The 27,987-nt window shown below is 39.8% G+C and overlaps 2 protein-coding genes across 2 annotated transcripts; one reads left to right on the plus strand and one right to left on the minus strand.

Moving 5' to 3' along the window:
* Positions 1 to 2,993: 2,993 nt before the first annotated feature.
* On the minus strand, positions 2,994 to 26,081 carry LOC124149465 (tubulin epsilon chain-like). The gene is made up of 12 exons (XM_046521062.2): positions 25,950 to 26,081; positions 25,413 to 25,486; positions 24,332 to 24,451; positions 23,859 to 23,974; positions 22,018 to 22,139; positions 10,264 to 10,330; positions 9,286 to 9,406; positions 8,769 to 8,965; positions 7,859 to 7,999; positions 6,844 to 6,984; positions 5,435 to 5,609; positions 2,994 to 4,794 (listed from the first exon to the last, which is right to left on the minus strand). Exons 1-12 carry the CDS (start codon positions 25,972 to 25,974, stop codon positions 4,636 to 4,638), a joined length of 1,458 nt encoding a protein of 485 aa, XP_046377018.1. The 5' UTR covers positions 25,975 to 26,081; the 3' UTR covers positions 2,994 to 4,635.
* LOC124149466 (tripartite motif-containing protein 2-like) lies at positions 11,552 to 13,237 on the plus strand. Its single transcript, XM_046521063.2, has one exon. The coding sequence runs from the start codon at positions 11,720 to 11,722 to the stop codon at positions 13,124 to 13,126; it is 1,407 nt and encodes a 468-aa protein (XP_046377019.2). The 5' UTR covers positions 11,552 to 11,719; the 3' UTR covers positions 13,127 to 13,237.
* Positions 26,082 to 27,987: the final 1,906 nt, after the last annotated feature.

Below are 27,987 nucleotides of genomic sequence, written 5' to 3' on the forward strand. Positions count from 1 at the left end.
GTTACAATGTGCGTCCTGTCAAAGGACGAGGAAGTCAAAAGCCATAATCTTTAATCAACAAATGTGCTTCCTGTCATATTTCACTTAAATAGGACGAGGAAGTGAAAAGCCTTATTCACTCACAAATCAACATGGCCAATATTTATCGGAACTGAAAAAGCACATTGTACCATTTGTTTACAAGCAAGAAACTTATTTTCTCCTGGAATCTAATTAGGTGCTTTTGACTGACAAAGACAACAGTCCATGTTAAGTTTTGAAAACTTATATTGTGAGAAATAAAGATATGAAAATTTTGGTTTGTTTTTCTTTGTTAAATATGAGAAATCCAGATTGTTCCATCAACAAAATTTGTACCGATACATATATTTTATCTTGGCTTGATTACCAATTGAAGTTGATTCCTTTATATCTTTTATTATTTTATCTGTACTCATATCTGATCAAGACATTTTCAAACTAATCAGGATAAATGTATTAGTAGCTTCCTTTTGATATACAATTACCTATCATCATACAGGATTAGGTGAGGGTGTTCAAGAAGTTGGTAGTTGTATCAATTCTTATATTTCTTCAATTTCATACGGGGCGGTCGGGTAGCCTGGTGGTTAAAGCGTTCGCTCGTCACGCCGAAGACCCGGTTTCGATTCCTGACATGGGTACAATGTGTGAAGCCCATTTCTGGTGTCCCCCGCCGTGATGTTCCTGGAATATTGCTAAAAGCGGCGTAAAACCATACTCACTCACTCACTCAATTTCATACATTATTTATATTTATCAATTTTTAGTTTCCCTTTAACTTATTTTAAACAGTTCACACATTATTACTTTTGTCGTGCACGGTGCAATCTCAATCGGCAATAATCAGTTAAGTAAGTGATGTTTGAAAGTATCATCTGTCATTGTACACACTGAATAGAGTTATCGCCCCTTCTGAATATTTATTTTGACACACAAATTATTTTCATAATTAACATTGTAATATGTTAAAATGAAAATCTTAGCAGAACAAGTGTCTTTTGTCAACTGGACTCATGGCAAAACGATAGTGCGTTGTGCAGCAAACACCACTATGAAACGTGAAATAAACATGATCTTAATCTTGATCTAGAGTTCGCCAAGCCACGCATTGACTGAGCAATTTTGCAAAAGTACACTGACATGTTTCATGTTATGCGGTTTATTTACGATACAAAACTTCTGTCATTGAATGTACTGTCACATTGTATCTATATGCCGACGAGGTTATGATAAAACAATCTATTTCTGAAATACGTATCTCGAAATGCACCTTTCGATTCACTTCCGGGATCCTGACAGCAAAATGCTAATTCCAGTGTATTACAGGCATATTTTAGTTGGACCTCATGATTTAATGTGAAATATCTTCTGTATTAGATACAGAGGATACCATTTTTTGTTTGTTTAAAATGTCCATCAGTGAAATGCACAACATGCTGTCTGTTCCCTATGAGCTGATGCGACTCTCACTGCATGGAGCTATGCTCTCCAAGCCTCGTTTTCGATCCAAGATGGCGAAAGTGTGAAAAAGGTCAATACCGAGCCCACAGACGGTCACAAGGCTATATTGTCACAGAAACTATTTCACCAAAAATGGGCATGCATCTGTAACTTGTGTACACACATGATGAATCCGTTTAACGATAAAACAGTGATCTATCGTGACGTCATTTCTAGAGATTCGAACATGCGCCACAACTTGAAGTCGTAAATTGGACAACGTTTTTAGAGAGAAGTGTCCAGTGAGTTGTTTCCCATACATGTAGCTGGACAGCGCAGATGAACGCAATGGCGATTCGATCGCTTCCAAACGTGGGATAGATATGAAATCGGTATTGGGAGGAAGGATGCAGATAATCGACGGGAAAATCGCGAGAATACCAAACTTAACACCCCTGTACATAAAAATGGAGTTGTCCGACATTTTCGAAGTTGGATTGTATTCAGGGAGTCATCATTATCTAAATACGAGTAAATGTTTTAAAGCATGTACAATTTATTAACAAGGCTGTACAAAATGTTGATATCTCACATAAGATATAAACGACTCGGGAGTCGTTGATATCCATACAATAAAACACTACAGGCAGAATAAACCACTCGGACTGCGCCCTTCATGGTTTATTCTCTCTGCAGTGTTTTATTACATTCCCTCTCGTCGTATATTTCTTAAACATAATGGTGATTTATTACCCACACGGTTAGAAATACCCAGTTCATAAAATCGTATAAGCACTCGTGCAAGTATGACTTCACTAGAACAAGTGTATTGTCAACTTCATACGGACGCGATCCAGGGTAGAATAGGTCTTCAGCAACCCATTCTTGCCGGTCGGCAGCCAGCATAGTTATGCTAAGTCACCACTGTGCCGGAGTGTGAAGGTGATCAATAATCAGGGGATACAATAATTCTGACACTCATTTCGTCAAGTTAGTGTAATAATCTCAATGCAGCTGTGTAGTGCATTAGTTTATCGAGGATGATTGTAAGACAGCTACGTTCTTCATTCATGTTCTGGTTTCATCCACATAAGGAAATCATTCAGTAACTTCAGTACACTCGGGTCATTCCGTGTCGACGTCAGCCAGCAAATTATGAAGTCTGGACCAGACAAACTAGTGATTAATACATTGAGCAACGTCAGGGTGTGATGGCAGTGTATCAACAAAGCCTCCGTCTGACCACCCGATCCATTAATTAGAAGGCGCCTCGTACGACCAGCATAGACAGCTGGGAACTGTCCACAAAACGATCTTAGCGCTATGATTGTCGTAAGCCAGTGTCAAAGTATGGGAGTTACGATCACATTAGCGCTAAGATGGCTTTGTGGAACGGGGCCTTAGGTCTTAGCCGGTGTTTCTACAGGCACAGGGTCATGACAAGTTGACGAGCGCACCTGCTTGAACGGGCAGTTTCACGGCTGCTTAATACGTCGTGAGTTATCTCCCTTCCCTCACAACGAGCACACACATTCTTGTAACAAAAGTATAAATTTTAATGGCAATTTTACATTTCATCTTGTAAACAACAGATAAAAATAAAAAGTGCTTCGTACCAGTGTTTTTGTATCAAAATACTCTTGACAAGGCATCTTCATCTCATAACAACGTTTTGCCCATGTGTCCAGAAGCAGATTGAACACTAGCTAATACAGACTAAAGATATCAACCTTTCATCAAGAACGCAGGTGAACTTCAAACTGCCTTTGTCTATTACAAAAAATAACACTTGGAATGTTTAAAGTAATAGACAACATGTGACAACATTCAAAAACTGACTGTCTTGAAAAAAAGGCAAGGTGTGGTTCAGGCCTTCTTAGACCAAATATCACATTCATATAAACATTTTGTTGGTTCATATGACTGACAAGCATCTTTTTACTTTCTTAAACTTGCAAGTATGTTTACTTTTGACATAATAATGTACCAAAAGCTAAATGAGTGAGAAAGACTAATTATTTTAACTATGTGAGAGTCCATGACCCAAGCTGAACTTAAACTAGATCTCCTGACCAAATCAGCTTGGGTCAAGGACTTTGTCATGTTTCAATGTTAGAACACATTTCCTGAAATCTCCAACATCACCCATTCTAACACATCTTAGCCTTATCCCCACGTATGTTGTTCTGTGTACAAAACATGCCCGTGTTGAATGGAGTCCTTCTCATTCATGTGAATACATACATCTGATAACATTCTAAAACGTTTTCTCATTCCTCAAATTATGCAGATCTAGTGGGTCCAAATGGCCCTTGTCATTTATAATACCATCATACAAGTACTTGATGTCTTCCCAACTGATCATGTGGTTTCCTGTAACATCATGAAAAAGATGTTTTGAACATGCAAGGAGTAGAAAGTCCGCCATTGAGGTCATGGAGGACACGGGAAGGGACTGGTCATTATTTGTCATATAAAGGTGTCATGAAATGATGACAGTTCTAATTTTTTAAATTGATCATTATTTGGGACTGGTCATTTATTATAGGGAGGGGATGCGATGAATGTGAGATAAAATTGGGGAGGGGGGCGGGGGTCACTAGCAAAGTATGATACAGTCCTACTTGTAAGTGCAATCTCACCTCCCCCTAATAAATAACCGGTCCCTTACCATTATAAAGCAGGAGTGCACTTATACAACCATCCTCCATCATATTGTGACATATCTCCACTTGATTATGATTGACAGCTATTTTTGTCATTTGAATTAAGACTCAAAATGAAGGTGAGCAAAAGTGTTCTGGGTATTTCTAGCATGGAGACATTATACACTGGATAATCACGAACTGACAGGGAGACTGGAGAGGAACGTACTGCCTGAGAGCTGGTGGCTGGGTTCCTAATGCTGGAACCACTGCGGGGGAAAATGGACGGAGTCTCAAGGTGGGGTTCTTGGGTGGGGTTTTTCATGTGAGGATCTGCAAGCGGGGTTCTTGGGTGGGGTTGTTCATGTGAGGATCTGCAAGCGGGGTTCTTGGGTGGGGTTGTTCATGTGAGGATCTGCAACCGAGGTTTTTGGGTGGGGTTGTTCATGTGTGGAGCTGCAACCGGGGATTTTGGGTGGGGTTGTTCATGTGAGGTTCGGCAACCGGGGTTCTGGAGGTGGGGGGTTGTTCATGTGAGGATCTGCAACCGGGGTTCTGGAGGTGGGGGGTTGTTCATGTGTGTCTCCAGGCTGGAATACTCGGTGATGACTGTGTTGAGCGACTCCAAGCTCTCTGCGAAATCTGTTGTCTCCATCCCGTCAATTTGAGTGTAGTGATGGATGTGGGCCTATACAGGTGAAAACAACTTGAATGAAGAATACAATGTGATTTATATCTATCATAGTCAGAGGAACCATCAGGCTTACAATATATATACTCGGTGGTGATTACCTGGCTACTAGTGAGTGATTCCCTGGCTGGCTACAAGATGGTGATTACCTCACTACTAGGCAGTAACTATCTGGCTACTATGTAATGATTACCTGGCTACGAGGTGATGATTACGTAGCTACTAGATGGTAATTACCTGGCTATTAGATGGTGATTACCTGGCTATTAGATGGTGATTACCTGGCTACTAGACAGTGATTACCTGGCTATAAGATGGTGATTACATGGCTACTAGACAGTGATTACCTGGCTATTAGATGGTGATTACATGGCTACTAGACAGTGATTACCTGGCTATAAGATGGGGATTACATGGCTACTAGACAGTGATTACCTGGCTATTAGATGGTGATTACATGGCTACTAGACAGTGATTACCTGGCTATAAGATGGTGATTACATGGCTACTAGACAGTGATTACCTGGCTATTAGATGGTGATTACATGGCTACTAGACAATGACTATTAGCTAGTCATAACCTGGCTTCTCAGTGGTGATTCTATGTGAGTAGGTGAGACACTGAGACAGAACTCACCTTCCGTTTGTAGAGTTTGACAAATCTGTCCTTGAGGTCGGAGAATGTGTGTCGGACACAGGTGTTGTTGGCCAGGGTGAGGAGAGAGTAGGGTTGTCCCACTGGCGGCACGGAGCACAGACCCGTCTTCCAGCCCTCCTGGTTCCAGTGGATGAACTTGAGGTTTGGCTTCAGTCTGTCATATGTACACACAGTCAGTGAGCTTGTAACCTTTGTATTATTATGTCAAAGCAGGCTAGAATAGTTCAGTCAATACCTGTAACAGTATTTCAGTTACCATGGTTACATCGTCATCTCTGGACATAGCAAACATAATTATTATTATATTGAGTATTTTTTCACAACTCGCATTCTTATAGATCTACTATCTCTCATATTTATTCATTTTTAAAGCTATTTTTACATCAGAATAAATGGTTAATGTCTGGTAAATAACTGGTTAGTTTCCTGTAACCTGTGGACCAGAACAATTTAAAGGTTAACTCAAATTGTGCACATATTAAGAGGACAGGCTAAACAACCCTCCCCAGACAAACAAACATTAAAAGCAGTAAATTGTCAGTGATATCAAAAACAAATTATAGAAGGAATAACGGAGGAACTTCAGACATTACAAACTGAATATAAAGTCATGTGTATGTAAATGTGATAATAATTCCGGTAGTTGAAATTTCATGACATCCAACAAAAACTTGGAAACTTGTAACTGAGGAATCAACTGGTTGCAGAGATGATGACTATGTCATGCATATTGACAGCAGTATACAAAAGACCCTGGGTGACACACATTAGCCACATGTACCTGAGAGACAGTCACACATTAGCCACAAGTACCTGAGAGACAGTCACACGTTAGCCACAAGTACCTGGGAGACAGTCACACATTAGCCACAAGTACTTGGGAGACAGTCACACATTAGCCACAAGTACTTGGGAGACAGTCACACATTAGCCATAAGTACCTGGGAGACAGTCACACATTAGCCACAAGTACCTGGGAGACAGTCACACATTAGCCACATGTACCTGGGAGACAGTCACACATTAGCCACAAGCACCTGGGAGACAGTCACACATTAGCCACAAGTACCTGGGAGACAGTCACACATTAGCCACATGCACCTGGGAGACAGTCACACATTATCCACATGCACCTGGGAGACAGTCACACATTAGCCACAAGTACCTGGGAGATAGTCACACATTCGTCACCTGTACCTGGACCACAGTCACACATTAGCCACATGTACCTGGGAGACAGTCACACATTAGCCATATGTACCTGGAACACAGTCACACATTAGCAAAAGATACCTCGACAACAGTCACAGATTAGCCACAAGTACGTCGGAGACAGTCACACTTTAACAGCTGGTACCTGGTAAGTGTCACAGATTAAGAACAAGTACCTGTCGATGTTCCTCCTGATGTCGGAGATCTCGGCGTTGCCCCGGACCATCAGGGCACAGGCCAGGTACAGACTGTGCTTGGGATCTGCTCTCAGCAGCTGGTGGTCGCGGGAGAAGGCGTCGGAAAACATCTGGTCCAACCTATTGTGACGACATGCAAGAGTGAGTGTTGAAGCAAGGTAATCTCCAACAGTTAAGGAAAAACTGTGGATTTCAAATTCTTTGGTATGAGGCACATCTTCAGAAAGTAGCTGCCCACTGATGAGGCCAGGGTAGGCTGATCTGGTGACACTTATCTCTGAGCTGGTGTTTTGGGTTGAAGGCCAACATGAACAGTATTTCAGTTCAGTCCCAGGCTGTCACATGGAAGCAGTGTCCAAAATAACTGACTGTCCTCCTGCCTGTGGCTAGTAACTTTTCTGTCGGGCTGCATGAAATTTTCCTCCACCTGTCCAACCATCTGGCAGATAATTTTAAGACTACGTATGTATTTAGTTTTATTATAACTCCTTGCAGATTCTCAAGTAATTGTTTGCATTATTTCAACTGAATCAAGACGCAATTTGTGTCTTATTTTTTGTTGCAATTTTTCACTATTTATAATTTCTGATTGGGCGCTGGTAACTTTGAAGATGAGCAGGCAACACTAATGGGTCACCTGCCCGACTGTCTTTTGGGTCTTGAACTTATTTCAAACACTGTATGTGAGGAAAGGCACAGTGACCCAGTGATGACATGGTAACCACTTTGGTGAAACCGCCAGCACAGGGATGGAGCTGACAGACTTATTGAAGTTGAGCAAATCTGGGATTTCGACAAATGCTGTGTGTTAACATCCCAGGTTGAGACATTGGAACCGACTCTGCACAGACAAATGCTGTGTGTAAATATTCTAGGTTGAGACATTGGAACCGACTCAGCACAGACAAATGCTGTGTGTTAAATGTCTTAGGATATCCCGAACACCCATGTAACCATGGTAACACATGACTTGTGGTATGTGAAGCAGCCTTACCTCCTGGGTGGGAGATTGACGTCGGACATGGCGTACAGAGGGGACTGGCTGGACACCAAGTAGTGTAGTTGGGGAAACGGAACCAGATTCATGGTGATCTCATTCAAATCCACGTTCAGAGAGCCCTCAAACCTTGCTGAGCTAAAACCAGACATGAAAACTTTGCAAGGCACAGTCACATAAAAGATGACAGAGAACCTGCTTCAAATATAATACCCTGGCTGTTAAAAAAATGTCAGTGATTAGTGGTAGACTTGTGGCATACATGTTATATTCCACAGTTAAACAGATAGACTCTATGAATAATTTTACCACCGGAAAATAATCACATAAAACAACATTTGGAAAAGAAATCCTCGGTTTTTAATACATGTACAGTAGGGCTGGGACGAGTCCAAATTTAATATTACTACCTGGGTACCCAAGCCACTATTAACCGACCCTACCCGGGTACCCACTGTAGGTCTCAAGGGATAGGTACAAAATGTCCGATTGGCCAAACGTATTTAGATACATGTATTAAACGATCTGGTTATGCATAAACTGGAGTTAACTTAAGTCATATCTTTATTCAACCCTTAGAAATGTCAGAAAAAATGGGTGCAATGTCAGAAAGAAATGCAACCATTAGTGACTTATAGAGTTCTAGATAACGGGTCCGGGTAGTCCTGAGGGTCCCCGGGTCCTACTCAGTACCCACACGACCTGGGTACCTGAGTTATCCGTCCCAGCCCTAATGTACAGTAGATGTATTATTTTTGTTTTTCATGACTGTCAGATTTCTGATATTTGTCATTCATCCTCACCACAAAGACACTAATATAAAAAGCTGCATCAAATAATATGTCACATGTTTCCACTTTTCGGATGCAGATAAACAAAGGTCACATTGTTCTGCCATCTAATGTACCTCGTCATGTTGAGGAGTAGGTTGGCAACCAGATTGTTCATGCCGTCAAATGGTTTCTCTTCTGCAGGGGAGGTAACTCCTCCCTGACTACTTGTAATGGCACTGCCTGACTTGACTCCAGTGGTAGAGTAGGTTCTCTTCCCCGTCTTCATGGAGGGCACAGCTTGGGAAATCTTGTTGACAATCTCAACCAGTGCCTGTAACAGCACACAAACCTCAGTGAGGTGCCATATATGCTGACTCTCCACAAACACTACAATAGTACATGTTATATGGAACAGTGTGGTAGCCTACCACTTGCTTGTCACGCTGAAGGCCCGAGTTTGATTCCCCACATGGGTACAATGTGTAAACCAATTGCTGGTATCCCTCCTTGATACTTTTGGCACATTGCTAAAATATGGCGTAAATCACTATGCAGTCATTCAGAGGGACTGTTTTCACGGATAACTACAGAACCAAAAAGACCCTACAAATTATTTGTGTGTTTTTCATCACCCTCCCCATAAATTGTTACCTGATTCTCAACGGGCAGCACGCAGTCCGCATGTTCAGTCAGTTCTCGCATGGCCAGAACACTGTTGTAAGGGGAGGTAATCACGTCATCCTCCACTGAAGGGTACACTGCTGTCACAAATCTACAAACAAATCTCACACAATGGCTTTGTCCAAGTGATCACGAACATGGACATCTGTTGCTCTGTATTGAAACTATTTTACTTTTTCTGAGATAAATTAAATCATTTACTTTCTACACATTCCTATCTGCCCAAATGAAAAAGGAAGGGTCACTGTCCATTCTATTTGGCTCGGCGCTCTATCATAGCAAATTCACATTTTACCTCAGAAATATATAGGGAAAGATTCCCCATGAAAACAGTTTTCCATTGAAATATCATTGTCACAAAATAGTACTTAGATATCTTAGTTTTAAACATGGTTATCTGGTTATAAAAATGTGTTCATTGTTAATCTGGATTTATGTTTGAAATATATTTTATTAATTTTATTCAAAATTTCATTCAATATTGTTTACATTAATTTTGGCAAAATCGTGTGTGAAGTGATCGGTAGATCGCACAACTCATCGTTATTTACAGCAACCGCGGTCAGATTACCGCTATTGACGCCTTGAAACATACATTAGTTGCCAGAGAATGGATACATATATCATAAATGAAATACTTTGACTTGTTATTTGGATGTATATGTATATGTATATGTATATGTATATGTATATGTATAAGGTTGATGACATCACAGAATGCTGATCTCATGCGATAAGGTAACAATACTCACTTTAATGTAACTGAATACTACTTAGAGAAACTGGAAACACGGCATGATTGTGTTTGGAATGTGCCACACCCCAAATCTCATTTTTAAAGGGGGATTTGTTATAAAACTAGGGTGCCTATGATATTGACAATGACAAAAAGCAGGTGGAGCAGGTGGGCAAGCTGTTGTTTCACATCCTCATTGGTCCTCCCCTCACCTGTAAACGTCAGGATACTCCTCTTCCAGTAAATTCAAGATGGAAGTGCCCACACCAGAACCTGTGCCTGAAACAAAAAGAACAAAGAATTGATACTATTTACGAAAAAAACATTATGAAAACTGTGTTTATAGTTTAATATCATAACATGATGCTTTTTATATATTTTGCTCCTGTACTTATATTTTTCAAATTTACAATCTAACTAGAAATGTAAAATGGTTAATTATGGACGTCATTTACAGAGCAACAGGTTTGTGTAACCTTTCTAACATAAGTGTTTTTGTGTGTGAGTCTACACTGTACTGAACCCCCAACACACTACCCTCATCCTCCACACAATGTGTGAACTTCCTACCTCTTACAAGTGGCAAGACAACATATTTTCTATTTTTACTTTTACACAGTTGTTACCACTACCAGCAAGAATGTTAACTGATTATTAAAATCCAGTGCCTCAGGTAGATGACTTGTTGGCAAACAACTTTGGGGAGGTCGAAACAAAAATAAATTTATGAAGGTCAAAATATTTTTTGTTGTTGTCTTATTTAGTTGTGGTCGGTTGATGTATTTCGGAAAAAATAAACGACAAACCATTATTATTGTATTCAGGAAGTTTACTTATTTTAAAGTAGAAGAACATATGTTTTCCGCTTTTGATACCACAACGTACGTTTCTGAAGTAACTAGATCTAATCATTGAAAAAATCTCCATGCTCCTTATGACTTCCAAAAGCTGCACGTTTGTCTTTGATAACAAGGCTATTACTAAGACCGACAAATATATATAATCAGCAGTAACCAATCATTCTAATCATCGTTATCCTGGATCATGTGGAGTGGATGAGATATGGGCACATTGTCATGATCAGCTGATTACCTAAAAGTAAATGAAATCTACGCCTCAGTTGTGCGGCGAGTTCAAGTAATAATGCCATTCGCTCGTGATAACACATCTTGTAGTTGTATTGATATGGTAGATCAAAGACGTATGGTAGATCAAAGACGTATATAGATTGTATATACGACCGTGGGTAGATCGAACTGTTTCTGGTTGTGTATGAACGTGATGCACTTATTTAAATTCTTAACAATTTGGAAATGATGCGATGTAATATTTGTGATAAACATCTTATGTTTGTTCGACACACGTTCGCTGTTGACAGCAGCTGAGTGCTGATCACAACTCAACATCACGCGAGAGTAGGAGGGTCGACTATTTTTAGAAGGGCACGTGTCCAATGACGCCAAAGGTAATACATCTATATTTAGATGGCTCTTCCATAAATATAGTTGCAACGTTCACAATCACACCAGTGTACATTACGTAGTATTGTGGAAAGCTGCCCCTACATAACTATTATAATTTGTGCTGAAGGAAAGAAAGAGTCTTTGACATTGACTAATATAGTGTTTGAAACTAAGAAGAAAAAAAGGCGCGGATAGAAATAACGCGATGACCAAGGGGTCGGTTCGTTTGACGGAAGACCGGGAAATACCCAAACATCAGGCGCGAAGCAAGATGTCGTCCATGGGATCAATGTTTCTGCGTTCAAAAATTGAAGCAGATCACTTGACATGTTCGATATGTTTCAACAATTTCACTCGACCGAAAGCACTACCATGTATCCATACTTTCTGCGAAGACTGCCTGCGTGAGTATGTCGTAAGTCGAGGCTATGAATCTATTGGACGTTTTCCATGCCCAATGTGTCGTAACGACGTGCAGATGCCGGCGGGGGGTGTCCAATGCTTTCCGGACAATCACCTGGTTACCAGCCTGTCTGATACCGTAGATTCTTCAAAACAGCGCCCTCCTTTGCCCCCTCGACCTTATTTCGACAATGCCAACAATAACTACCCGACGACAACAGCCGGGGTGGATCCAGCGATCCAGATGCCAGAATACCCACCCACACAGTCCAACATCTACCCCCAGCTCCCAAGACTTGAAGATATGCCGAAACCAGAGATGCCTCGGCCCAAGCCCATTGCCTGCAGTACTGGACTTATTCAGAGATTTGGGAAATATGGACCTGGGTTGGTTGATTTCCACAAACCAGTTGGACTGGCTGTTGGAAGGAATGGTGAAATTGTTGTGTCTGACCATGGAGGGTACAGGATTCTCATCTTTAACAGTGGAGGAGAGCTTGTGAGGAAGTTCGGCTGTGAGTGTATCATAAATGATGTGTCTGTCACAACTGAAAACACCATTCTTGTCAGTGTCAAGTCAAAGTCTTCCATCATGAGAAAGTACACAATGGAAGGCCGTCTTCTCGGTGAATATGGCTCCCACTACCGCTATGAAGACGCTCATGGAATTGCGGCAATGTCCACGGGTCATGTTGTAGTGTCCGGTCTCCAGAACAAGTGCGTTTACATCTTCACAGAGCAGTACAAGTTTTCTGTCAAGTTCGGCCGTAAGGGATCAGGGGATGAACATTTCCTCACCCCCTACTATGTAACGACCAACTGCAAGAACAACATCGTGGTGACGGATAGCGAGAACCACTGTGTCCAGGTCTACAGCAATGCTGGAAAGTTTAAGTACAGGTTCGGAGGCAAGGGGAGTGACCATGGTCAGCTTCAGAACCCTCTTGGAGTGTGTAGCGACTGTGAAAACAATATCATTGTAGCTGACAGTGGCAACCATCGTGTCGAAATGTTCACATCCAAAGGGAAACACATGGAATGTATTGTGAAGAATACCTTGGATATCGGCCCTGGCGTCACACCTACCCTCGTTGGTGTGACATCGAGGAACAATATTGTGGTTCTCTTGCGAGGTACCCAGTTTGTGGAGGTCAGGATCTACATGTGCACGGGTACCTCCATGTCCCAGATGAGGTCCTGTATGAACTAACTGCAGGGTTCGACAAATCTGAGTAAACTTCAGTCAGGACCAGTAGTTTTTAATTCTGGTGGTCCAACTGGCAAGTGTGACAAGTGGAAAAAATAAAACATAAGTCTCCCATGTTTTCTTTACCTTTAGTAGAATGGAGGTCAGACACTGGAGAAATCTTTGTGATATAAAAATGTTCATAAATAGTGATATTGTTTAAAAACATTATTCTGCAATTATCTTGCAAAATTTGCTGGATATATTTTGTTTGTAACCGTTGGGCGCCTTGGAAATATCAAATCTGTCAAACTGTGAACTGTCAACTTCATTCATCTACTTGTGTGCAATACTGCTTGTAGTGAATACATGTAACTTCTCCGTCCCATTATCCTTGTGTATGCCACTGAAGAGACTTCCATCTATTTGCTATGTATCTTATTAGTTATTTACAGTGCTTGGGATGATTTGAATTTGCATAGGTCAACCATATCAAGAGACCAATTTGAAAGAGGCAATTTTCAGGAAAATGACAGAGCTTGGATACAGAAATACACTCCCTACGGACCCATACTGCAATTATTATATGAATGGAGCATCTAAAGCACTGAATAAGATGTAATGTATTGCTGGTAATATCAATAGATTTGGTATGATGGCAATATGTTTGACTTTGACCATGGTGACCTTGTGCCTGTGTCCAGTTCTTGTCTGGGCCCACTTGCACAAAGCGATCTTAGCGCTCAGACTATCGTAAGCCTATGTTAAAGTATGGTTGTTACGATCATTGTAGAGCTGAGATCACTTTGTGCAAGTGGGCCCTGGACCCATCTGATGCTGAGTTTTGCCCATCTGATGCTGACTGATCATAGTACCGCAAAAACAAGTTTAAAGGAAGAGCAAAGTATACTACTCAAAAGAAGTTAAAGAACACACATTTTTATGACTATCATGCAACAGATTAACCATAGTACTGAAAGATTTCGGTGTTCTTTAACTTATTTTGAGTAGTATACATAGGTTAATGTTAACATGGTATTAACATGGAAGGTGGCAAAACCACTGGAAATATTTGATCATCTTAACCTTAACATCATTACATAGTTATTTGAGTTAATGATACTGTAAGTTCATTTCTAGCATTTAAACTGAAAAGTAATTTGTTATCATGGTTACCGTATTCGACGTAATAAGCGCCCCGCTCTAATAAGCGCCCACGGCGATATTGGCTAGTGAACAATCCAAATTAGCACCCCTTCCGATTGATCAATGTACACAAGACTTATTTATTCGCGTATAATACGCACTTGTGTGTTATATGCACCCTTAATTATGGGCAATTAAATTCTGGAAAAATATATCTGTCGCATATTACATTTCAGTCTGTCAGCATAAACCACGAAATTTATCTTTCAACTCTGTTTTTTCCACCAAAATAATATTCTAATAAGAGCCCCCTATTTCTAATTTTGAGAGCGCCCTGGGCGCTTGTTACGTCGAATACAGTATATCTTATACAAGGCAAACTAATTGCTTCCCACTTAGTACAATTCCATTCAGACCACTTCAGCATTGTCCAGTGTGGTGGCAGGACTTCAGGGATGCATCAGCAGATATTCCACATAGCAATGTTCAGCTTCCTTGTCTTCATACTCTGCTTTAGTCATGTTAATATGAAGACATGGTCTCCCTCTATTTTCTGATATGTTTATTGGAAGAACATGTTTATTGTGATCAGAGAGTGTTGTGAGTTTAATATCACCAAGTACTGTCCAGCTATATCAGCGGACTAGTTAGCATGGTCAGCGGCGCTAGATGTAGTGCTTCCTTGTATATATGTACAGCATTCATACAGAAGCCAGTGCATAGATGTATTGTACAGATATGATGTACAGATGCAGGGATTTATTAGGACTCTAAACTAAGTGCCCTTGGCAGGCAAATTCGAAAAAAAAAGCGTGATATTATTTAAAATGTGATCTTTTTATGTTCTTATTTTCATAAAATCTGAGGAATTTGGAAGTTTTCAATTCAGTTTGGGAATTTCTACTATCATTTGCAGCAGACCTAGGGACGAATATCGGCCTCTGAGCAGGTCTAGATAAATCGCTGAGATGTGTCTAGTGTGTCACGTCAGTCCATGGCTAGTGACATTTCCAACAGGCTAGTCAGGCTTATGGAATGTAGACATGTTTTTCATTTATTGTGAAAAGTGAACACCATGCATGGGATGACCCAATATGTATGACAAGTAGTTTGCCTTTGTAAGGCAATTTGCGAATGTAGACAGTAGCAATGATTACAGGTGACAACACCACTGCAATAATTATTACCTGCAATAATTTGAGCACTCATTTATTATCGCATTGGGGTCACAACACAGATCCTTCATCCCTGGATGAGAGACCTTCTTGTTCCAGTTTTGAAAAGCAATTATGGGAAATTCACCACACTGTATTCTGCAGAGCTCCAGATAAGCTTTTGGTGTTGTGGGTATTTTATCCATGCATTTTAAAATCATTGGGTATCAGTAATTCTATCTGGGTATTCAAATTTCTGTTACCCACTAGTTTTTACACATGTGGGTATTTAAGTTAAATATTTAAAAACACTATTCATCAAGTCCCTGCAAACTGGTGTCGTGTGGTTTCGAGAGCTTTATAGGACTAAAAATTATAGGACTAAAAAATACCACGATACTTCCACGAGAAAGTGTGATGGCAAATGATCATGATGTAACTGTCATTGTGGAGTTTGGCAGGGTTGACGGAATGCCCGGTAATAATTTCAAAATAAGTTGCGGATTTGCTAATTTAATACGTAGGGTTACTTCACAATATTTTGATGATATGCACAAGTTTTATTTTTGTAGCGTATCTGTAATGTTCGTTGCGTATTTGATACGCTTGGAATTTATTTTACTGCGTATTTCTGCATGTCTGATGCGTATTTTACGCAGATACGCAGCTTATCTGGAGCTCTGATTCTGTGAATACCAAGAACAGGGTTGGTAAATGTCTCTGACTGATTGTGTATCTATGGCTCTTTAAGCTGAGTTTGTATGCTTATATCACCATTCCATCCCTCTGCCAGTGCCTCATAAGCTGTACCTATTCCAATATCTATATTTACTGATAACTGATTTATAGTCTTATGAAGTGCATACATATTTTTTTATTGTTTAATTTTTGAATGATGATAATGGCATATTATCCATGATTATATGATTATTAGAATTAGATTTATTTTTGGTCGTGTTTATCCCTGATATATTTATATCAAGTTCTCTGAAAGTTGAGCAACACGTTCTACTCTGCAAGCTGCAAACACCTTGGCATTGATCGTTGATGGACATTATTTCTAACAAGTTCTTAGTCTGCACGTTTTGATGCGGGCACTAGACCACTAGTAAAACTATGGAATAACTCATTTGCTCTCCAACATGGACCAGCTAAGAACTAGTTCCTATAAGAGCTGTGGACTAGTCATTCTACGGTTTTAACTTAACACTAGCCTGCAGGCTAGTACAAATTTCCAAACTGTTTTAATATTAAAAAAACCTTTGAGTTAAGCTCTAAAGATTCCTCTATTATCCAGTGCATCATATCTCCACACTATCATGATATACCATGCTCCGATGGAGAAAGCTTCGACTGCTGATGAGGATGGTTAGAAGGATAAAAAGATAATACTTGTAATACTGGTAACCCAGGAAACCAATTATTTCCCTTGTGCTATTCTATCATATCTGCAGCTTATCTTTTATATACCTGTTCAGGGAGCCTACCATGGAACACAAGTATTATTTATGTTGACCTTGCTCTTCAACTACTCCAGTATTACAAATAGCAGCTTGACAATGCCCAATTATAACCATATTACAGCGTTCCCGTTTACCGGTAATTACCAGTTTTTTACTGGTAAAATTAGGCTTGGACCGGTAATTCATGTGACTGCCAGTCCCTGTGGACCGGCAAATTAAGTACCTTATAAATGTTTGTTGAACAAAACATCGGTGATATTCATATAAGTACATTTTGAAAACAAAGTCAACTTGTCTGTTACCATAAGGGTTTCCCCTGGTCTATTTCTAGGTTAAATATCCATTTGTAGCGACTTCGTCTCGAAATATTAAAAAAAAAGAGAGAGAAAATTGTGACTGAAGTTTGTGTGAATGACATAGCTAAGTTACTTCAGAGATGACATCTTTGCACTGAACATGATGTTGAAAGAATTAAAACTAAACAATTTTCATACATTTTTTGATTTGTTGAAAGTTGGGACTGGCAAAAGTTAGGGGGACTGGTAATTTTTAGAGTTGCCTGTCCACAAGGACTGGCAGTTTCAAAAGCCAGGGGGAACACTGTATTCATTCATGCACCATTCAGGTCATCTGTATCACAAGCTATAGATAGGATCGTAAGACAATCCTAATTAACCTATTGCAGATTATATGCGGTGGGTTTGTTGTGAGTGCAGTTTGTTTACAAATATCTTATTGGTTGTTCTGATTTGTTGTATCAGCTTGTCGAGGGACCAGGAGTTCTCAGATAGAGCTCTAGTCAGTTGGAATTAGTATATTTTCACATATATCCTTCTTTAGGTGATTAATTGAACCGTATTCATCTTGCAAACACAAACAGATGTACAATACACAAGCAAGAAATAGATAAATGCTCTTATAGGAATTTGGTTTCAAACAAAAGCCATGGAGAATGCTGACAACACAATACATTTCAAACCAATGTATGTTGATATCCTTTTCAATGAAATTTAATCAATGTTTAGTGATGTAAATATATCTATTCTTATCAATGTGTTTTTTATTAGCAGAACTTGCTTTTCTTGTGATGGTGTTTTTGTGTATATTTGATTTACTGCTTTCTTATTACAAGTTAATTTATTAAGTTGCTTTGTGTATATTGTGTGTAATCACATGTACGAGTTAATGATATGAAATCGGTACTTCATTCCATATCATACATGCTGTATCTGTATATTGTACCACTCTTCTGTGTTATAACATACTCATCTTCCCGAGGCAATTATTTACTGACTATAAATGTCCAGTTTCCACCCTTGCAGAACTAGGCTAGAATTATGGAGTTATATTTTGGCTGGACAAACGCGTCTATGTATAGTCCAATCAAATTCACATAACGTAATCGACATCGGTTCATAAACTGCCATGCAGATTTTGGTGGATTGCAGGATTTTCAAAGCATGTGTACCGACAACTTACTGTCTACAGATATTTTCCAAATCTGTTCATGTTTTTAATCAAGGTGCTTTCATGATTTGATGCATTTCGCGAATTAAGACTCTTTTTGTCACAATATAGATATGTATTATTGATCAGAATGTCTTCACTGGGCAACGCCATTTCATTTGAAGCAAATGCAAGTGATTTGACAGGTGGAATCTGATTGGTTAATAGGAGGGACATAGAAGGGGCATAACTCATAATAGCCTATAATGAGCCCAGAAATTCCAGCAGAGTTCCACAAGGGTGGAAACTGGACTTTTGATTAAGTTTAGTTCAGTCAACTCCCTTGTCTCGGGAAGACATACTGTAACATACTGATACTGTACATCCACTTAGTGGTCTGTAAGTTGTACATATACCATAAAAACTACTAACCTGTTATTTACCGGTACAAGAGAGAACTTTTCATCTGTCTCACAATCTATATCTCCACCTTCAGCAATATTACATATGTTGTGCAAGTAGGCATGAATATTTTGAAAATTAGACCAGTAACCATGGCAACTTCTAAAGCTTGGTCACTTGTTTGATTTTATCTCCAACTTTGTATCCAAGCTATGACCAACCATGATATAAAACACAAAGTCATTGACAGGGCCCTAGTCTGCTAGTTGTACAACTAGAGCATGAAGAAGAGTATTGATGACTAATAGATATATAAGACAGAAGTTATAGTGCAATATATATTGTGGCCTGGTGGAATTTTCGTTATAGTGTCGACCCCTAATTGCAGATCCGTCACTCATTGGAACATTACTAGATGTCTGCCCCAAGTCATCAACCACCCACTCTATCATGGATCTTGGGCAATTGGAATATGAAAACAAGAGAAATATATATTTTAGGACTGTGTAAAACTGCAAGTTTCACAGCACAGTTTAGGATATTTATGTAACAAAGCCGATAGCTACATATTGAGATTAGTGGACTAATGGATGTCCCCCCCCTGGATGACAAAAGAATCATTACAGACTGTGTTGTGAATACCATACTTGCTACTGGTAGCGGATTTCCATACATCATGTTATTGTTGACATTGTTAATAACAGAAGACTTCTGTGACTTGTTCCCCACAACTCAATTTGTTCCTATGGCGACCTTAATTTTGGAAATCTATCAGTAATATGTCCTGTACTTTGTGTTGGAGGGTCTTTCATTCCCTGTTTTCCCATATTACAGTCCAGGCTGTCAGCCATGTAACAAATGTCTACACATGGCCTTCAGATAGACAACCCTGGTGAAAGTATCAACTGTACATGTCTACATATCTCCTGCAAACTGCAGGGTTTCAGACTAGTTGGTTGGTTGGTTTGTTGTTTTACGCCGCACTCAGCAATATTCCAGCGATATGACGGTGGTCTGTAAATAATCAAGTCTGGACCAGACAATCCAGTGATTGATATCATGAGCATCGATCCACGCAATTGGGATCGATGACATGCAGCAACCAAGTCATCGAGCATGACCACCCGTTCCCGTTAGTCGCCTCTTACGACAAGCAAAGTCACCTTTTACAGCATGGATGGGTTGCTGAAGACCTATTCTATCCCGAATCTTCACGGGTCTTTCAGACTGGTTCATTTCTTGGACATTGACTGATTGCTATCCAAAATGTCCTGGAGATATTTTTCAATTATGGTGATGGCTTAGAAAATGTCCTATGACAGATTTCTAAAATCATGAACATGTCCTTATGACTCTCTAGCAAGATAACTGAAACTGTGACACTCGGACATTACCAATGTCATTGTATAAGTTTTAGATTATACATATTATTCATAATGACCTACGCTTGAGAGGATGAGCACTGTGTATCAGCTTAATTAAAACCTAAGAATGTTTGGAAATTGAGATGTAGCATATTTGTCCATATATTTTTTAACTGATTTATTTGTGTGTTATAACAAATTTTGTTGTTGGAATTTCTCGTGATATTAGTTTTGATATTCAATAAAAACAATTTTTGAATAATCAAATTGTCTTGTCCTTGAAAATTGGTTACAGAGCACTGCCATAATTGCAAAGGAAAGCAGACAATGACATTCTCACAACGATTGTGAACATTTATTGCATTCTAGGAATCTACTAACACAAAGGGGGGCACAGGTGGCCCAGTCGTCTTAGGCGCCATGATTCGCTGTGCAGAGTTGCATCCCTTGGGCACACCAGAAACCTATGATTGTGGGTTCGAATAGCGGTTTGCCCTGATTATGTTTCTAGGTTTGTCAGCACCATGCCCGTGCTCGTGGGTTTCACCGAAGTGGTAAACGTCTGAGACCTGCATCACTTCGGGCTTTCCTCCGACATTAAGCTGACACTCCGTGATATGACTCGAATACTGTTATAAGCGGCGTAAAACCCAACTCAATCACTACTAACACAAAGATACCACAGCAAAACGGCTGTGTCCACATTCAGCAATAATTGACAACACACTTAAAGAGAAAATGCAATGGTTATAGATGACAGGAGAACCCTGTTTTCGAACAGCCATACCGTAAATAACGTAATAAGCGGCGAGGGAGCTCTCAAAATTAGAAATAGGGGGATATTATTAGAATATTATTTTGCTAATATATTGGCTCGTGAACAATCCCAATTAGCACCCCTTCCAATTGATCAATGTACATTAGACTTATTTATTCGCGTATAATACGCACTCGTGTGTTATATGCACCCTTAATTATGGGCAATTACATTTTGGAAAAATATATCTGTCGTATATAAACATTTCAGGCTGTCAGCATAAACCATGAAATTTATCTTTCAACTTTGTTTTTTTCATCAAAGTAATATTCTAATAAGTGCTCCTTATAACTAATTTTGAGTGCGCCCTGGGCGCTTATTACGTTGAATACGGTACTTGACAAACATTCTTACTTTGTGAAGAGGTTTCAAACTTTAAAAGTTTTAATGCTGGGCTGCAAGAATACTACATTGATGACTGCACCATACACGGCTATTCATTCATGAAAACCCTGCTAGTTTGTTTAACACCGCACTCAGCAATATTTCCAGCTATATGACGGCGGTCTGTAAATAATTGAATCTGGACCAGACAATCCAGTGACTGACATCATGAGCTTTGATCCACACAATTGGGATTGATGGCATGCATCAACCAAATCAGTGAGCCTGACTACCCGATCCAGTTAGTAGCCTCTTACGACAAACATAGTCGCCTTTTACGGCAAGCATTGGTTGCTGAAGACCTAATCTACCCCGGATCTTCACAGGTTACTCTGCTAAAGTAACAACCATTCAAGTGTTAGTAAAGAGGTGACGTCATTTGAGTTCAGCAAACGTTTACAGACCCGCAATTGAGGTCGCACATTTTGTTGATTCCAAATTGGTAAACAGCTGGATGTTATTGTTTAAGACATTGCCTGGTACAAACAAAGTTACGTTCTGATTCATTTATCCTAACTTTGCCTGAACTGTTTGAAAACAGGGTATACGAGGATACATGAAAGACATTCTACAGGTACATTCTTGTTTGAAAGCTTGCATCAGTTGTCCCCTCTGTAAATGGTCCTTTTTTATCTGCTGTCTAAGTTACCCACTGTCTGCAATACAATTAATGATACTGTGCCAGTGATACACATGAGAATCAAACCCAGTCTGCCCCGACATGGGATGTGCTACTCACCGCCTCCCATTGAGTGCAGGACAAAGAAGCACTGAAGACAGTCACAGTATTCAGCAGCACGGCGGATTGTCTCGCTAAGTTGTTCTCGATACTGCACACCATACATCTTATGGCCAACTGCCCTGAAACGAAATCAGATTTAGTTGAAATTTTACTTTTCTCTCGAGTTGAAAGAAACATTAGTGCTTTCATTGGATGTTCTTTCTATTTTACCAGGTATATCATTATTTGGTCGTCAAACATCAGAAGATGGGTTAAATTTATAAAGATGATAGTCCACAAAAATAAAACGTGAAATTAATGCGTCTCAAAAAGAATGCGACCGCTGGCCCCTAGCCAAAAATGTGACTCAATATGAATGCAACACCCCCTCCTCTCAAGCATCAGTGGATTTATATCTAAACAAAATGTCCTCTGTCAAGTTTACAGGAGAATCCTCACCTTAATCCAACCTTACATTAATCCAATCACACACCAAATAGCACCGCTTATTAGCGCTGAGTAGAGTACTTCAGCTAAAACAATACATGCACACTGGCTCGTGACGGCCTTTGATGCAGTCGCAAAGAACAAAGACACCGTGTTGTGTGGGGTCTGTCTGGTCTTGCAGGTGTGATCAGTGATGACATGTGTGAGTAGAACGCTTGTCTTGACCCCAGCAGTGACAATTCACAGGATGAAATTAGTGTTTGAATGACATTGTTTATATACTTGTAACAAGTGCTGCTCAATAAACAGTGATGTGGAATACATAGTTGTTTGTTTTCAGCGTATGTCTAAGTTGGTATTTCTGCTATCCAAAATGTCTTATTGTTGATATAAATGCGATGTTTAATAATGCGAGCAAAGACCACTCGCATTTTTCGCATTTAATTCACGCTTGCGTTAAGATCAAGATTTACAGTATTTACTGGACCCTAAAACATGAAATTAAATTTGCTATATGTAAACTTATTTCACCGACAGAAAAAGAAGCAGAGGCTTTCTGATCATAATCAATCTTGTATCACGTAACCATGGTAACAGTAGGAACCATTTTCCACATCTTAACAGTGTTTAAAATGCCTGCTTGCCCAACAGTCTGAGACAGATTGTTTTTGTCTTGGATGTGCAACTCTTAAAACAGGCACGTCTGATGGTCAAGCTGATTCATTTTTAATATAAAAGAGTAAGAACTGATATCGACAGTGGATTTAAATAATGATCTGATATGTTAACATATCGTAGGCTACTTGCAATAATTATTCCACATTGATAACGATGCATGATCAGCTGGTGATACTTGACAGTGTTATTGACATTAGCTATTATTGTTCAGTCTGGTGTAAAATAATCTGCACTTGCAAGTTATTAGGCTTGCCAGTCCAGCTATCTGGGTGGAATTAAAGTTTTGTTTGTTTGTTTGTTGTTTAACGCCGCACTCAGCAATATTCCAGCTATATGACGGCAGTCTGTAAATAATCGAGTCTGGAACAGACAATCCAGTGATTGATATCATGAGCATAGATTCACGCAATTGGGATCGATGACATGCAGCAACCAAGTCATCGAGCATGACCACCCGCTCCCTTTAGTCGCCTCTTACAACAAGCAAAGTCACCTTTTACAGCATGGATGGGTTGCTGAAGACCTATTCTATCCCGAATCTTCACGGGTCTTTCAGACTGGCGAGCCTGACCATCCAATCCTGTTAGTCGCCTCTTACGACAAGCATAGTCGCCTTTAACGACAAGCATTGGTTGCTGAAGAGCTATTCTATCCTGGATATTCACGGGTAGGAATTTAAGTGAAATGTTAAACAATGGTCCTAATCTTACTTGTGAGCATCTCATGTTACATACCAGTTATTGCCACATCCTGATACATCAGTAATGAGCTGCTGGTAGTCAAACACTTCACGGAGCGGCCCCTTTGTCAACTCACTGACCACGCCCTCCTCCATGTCCACCAGCACAGCCTGTTGTAACCATGGCAACAACATACATGTTGATCACTAAACTCTTGCGTTGAACACAACTCTAGTGGTAATCTGATAAGCTGGAACTGGACTTTCCGATAAATAATAACAGCAGAGTTATAGGTTAATCATGTCTTTGAAATGAAACGTGAAAGCTTAAATGCTTAACAAAAAGTATTAAAATTAATGTTTTATAGTTTTCAGGACATGAAAATATAATGGTTAGACCGTAATGTAAGATTCTGTGACATATTCAAGATAATTTTGATATTACCTAACAGGGCGTAATCTAAAATTTGGTAAACATACGGGTAATTACCCCAGTAACAGCTGAAGCAAAGAGACTAAAACATATACCCTTGCTTTGAGGGATCTAATCTTCCCCTTGCCATCCCCCACTGGGATGTCGGATGTGTCGTCATAACGGCTATCAACGTTCCGGAAGAAGCTGCTAAGTGGCTCATCGTACATTCCGGTCTGAAAATTAAGGAAAGCTGGTCAGTATAGCCAAAGAAATCCCACATGTATTGACTGGTCAGTGTATAGCCATGGAAATCCCACATATATTGACTGGTCAGTGTATAGCCATGGAAATTACACATGTATTGACTGGTCAGTGTATAGCCAAAGAAATCCCACATGTATTGACTGGTCAGTATAGCCAAAGAAATCCCACATGTATTGACTGGTCAGTGTATAGCCAAAGAAATCCCACACGTATTGACTGGTCAGTGTATAGCCAAAGAAATCCCACATGTATTGACTGGTCAGTATAGCCATGGAAATTACACATGTATTGACTGGTCGGTGTATAGCTAAAGAAATCCCACATATATTGATTGGTCGGTGTATAGCTAAAGAAATCCCACACATATTGACTGGTCAGTATAGCCAAAGAAATCCCACATGTATTCATGTGGTCAGTATAGCCATGGAAATTACACACGTATTGACTGGTCAGTGTATAGCCACAGAAATCCCACATGTATTGACTGGTCAGTATAGCCATGGAAATTACACATGTAGTCACACATACACATTGTTAGACATCATGGAGGATCCCCCTTTATAAAAAAAGCTGCAATGTTAGAAGGGTCAAATGTAAAAACATTGGTATTTAGTTAAAACAGTTACCAAACTGTCCAGTCATCATATCTCTTATTGATGAGACACATGTGGAGGACTGGAGACGGAGGTGTCTCTTAATTAATTTCATCCTTGTCACATTAATAATGTTGACATTTTTTCTGCATAAATCATGTACATTGTTAAATTAATTTAAATGAGACATTATTGAAATGTTTTGTTTTTTTAAATATTTGATCTGTTCTGACCATTACCCTTTAAAGATTATAGGAATCATTGACATGAGGATAATGAGCCTGTATTCACTAGGAAACATAAACAATCTGAAATCCTGTAATTCAACATGTTCCACCTTGTTCACTGCTGCATGCTCTCGTAAAGCCAGGTCCCAGAAACGGCATCCAATTTGATTCCCACATTGCCCAACTGGAATGAAGAGTAGCATTTCCGGTAACTACAAGCAGGTACATGTATACAGTGTATCAAGTAGATCTAGTGCGGCAAAATTAACACATGTATACAATCGTCTTTTGGGGCAGGAGTGTGATCATAGGAGAACTGGGGCATGACTTTCACCCCCCTGTCAGTGTCATCTAAAGTGCAATATTCTTCAATGTACATGTCAATTAAATAACAATTGTCTTGAGCAACTGAGTGACAGGAGACGGGGAAATCTGGAAGAACAATGTATTATCATGTTTGGTGGGTGCTTGCTGAAATTAACTTTGGTATTACAAAGAGGTAAAAGAGTTGTACACCCTGTGAGGTGTTGCTGGCTGAAATGTCTGTAAGAAATGCTTCCCAAGCAAAGCAGATATCTGATCATAGTGCACTACTTTTGAGATTGACTCATCGACATAGTTACTTGGAATACAGAAACAAATTCTACCTTGAATAACTATCGACTGTGTCATTCTGAGATTAATCGATTTGCGACAACATCAGTTGTTTGCAGAGTAAATCGGAAAATATCAACTGCAAACTTCACGTGTTTTGTTTACGACAGCCATATTGGTAGTATTAGGAGACAGATAAGGGGAGGCAACTCTAAATAATAGCTCAAATATTCTTTATCGTTTTGTTCACGAAGTGATACCGCGTTGAAGTGAGATCGAATCTCTTGGGAGGCAGGCATGGCACATGTCTTGTGATTATCGACTTTAATTGAATGTGGTTGGACATTGTCTACACTATTTTTTCAGAATATTTCTGTTATTACTCGAGCTCCACGTCCACTGGTTGGCAGTCGCACAATCACACCGCTATGTGGATAACGGGAGTCAAGTCTTGATCTACGGTAGGTCCTTTCACGGTGAGGTTTCGGCTTTCTGACACAGATGCTTTACGTTGTGAACCTCATAAGAACACAACGTATTATACATGGAATAACATGATCATCAAACATTTTCCTCTCTTTGGTGATGTTAATCCCCCGTCACATGATCACCACGTGGACCCCGTTGCGAATACACGGTCTGAATTTTGCTTTATGTAAAACAAGTGTATAAGCAGTCGTGTATCCCTGTACGTACAGGAGAAAGTCCTTAATCTCGCGACTCTGTCAGTGCATTACAAGCAATTCGGGTAGGTTCTTCCTCAGCGAGGCAGGACTTGATCAACATTATTCTCGTCCTTTATAACGACTTAAGTAAAGATCTGTTAGATGTTAAATTTTCATGGATCCCTGCTCATGTTGGATTACTTGGAAATGAGAAACTGATAAATTGGCAAAAGCTGCATTAGAATTTGATGAATCAATACAAGATGAAACAATTTTACCTTTTCCTGCAGAGTTAGGCACCGTCAGTATGACCCATGGTAAAACAAAATGGCAGCAGAGATGGGCATCATCCTTAAAAGGACGTCACATCTATGGCATCGATCCTTTTATCACTAAATTACACATATCTAGAAATAATCGGAGAGAGGAGGTTCTCTTAACCAGACTTCGTCTTGGGCATTGTGGTCTTGATGCTTATCTAAATGTTATTAATAACGACATTTCTGCACATTGTACAGTGTGTAATCAGCTTGTTAATGTAGCTAATTTTTTATTGCATTGCCAAAAGTATGCTAATCAGCGTAAGGCAATGGTGGAGTCTTAACTCTTCTCAATACTGACTGACTCATTGTCTGGTATTTTATGTTCTAGGAATATTGTTCACCATGATGTTCAGAAAGTCATTCTCGCTTATATTAAAGCGTGTGGCAGTTTTGATACTTTATAAAATATCTAGGTACTTAGCAAACCTTTATTATGGGCAAGGCGTAAATGGGCCCAGTTGCCCGAACACCTATATAACATTTTTTTAATCAATCAATCATTAATCGCGATTATTTTAGCACGTGAAACTTGTTCTCGACCTCACGGCCTCGATCAAGAATCACGTGCTAAAATAATCGCGAGATAGAGGACTGATGAGTCATGCATTCGGAACATACCAGGGGAGAGGGACATATATACGAGGGGTTGCTGTGAAGTTCTTAGCCTTAATGCGAAAGATGTACAATACTTTCCATAATAAAAAAATAGTACTATTGCGTGCACTTATATTGCGTGCACTAGACTCCATACACAAGGTGCATGGTCAAAGCGATAAATTTTATTACCCTGGTCAAATGATCAGTGTGCACTCGATTTTCATTATCGGCTCCCAGGAGAGTATACAACCCAAGCTGCCTTGGCAGGCTTACAGACTGCATTTCAACCAAATACACAACCAGGTAGCATATTTCTGCAGGCATCAAAGTGACCAGGTATTCTCCTTTGATGAAAAGGGGCGGTGGGGTAGTCTAGTGGATAAAGTGTTCGCTCGTTACGCCGAAGACCCGGGTTCGATTCCCCACATGGGTACAACGTGTGAAGCCCATCTGTTGTGTCTACCCGCCGTGATATTGCTGGAATATTGCTAAAAGCGGCGTAAAAC

This window comes from Haliotis rufescens, unplaced genomic scaffold (assembly GCF_023055435.1).
Source record: "Haliotis rufescens isolate VD_foot unplaced genomic scaffold, xgHalRufe1.0.p SCAF_1, whole genome shotgun sequence".
In the NCBI taxonomy this organism is placed as follows: domain Eukaryota; kingdom Metazoa; phylum Mollusca; class Gastropoda; order Lepetellida; family Haliotidae; genus Haliotis; species Haliotis rufescens.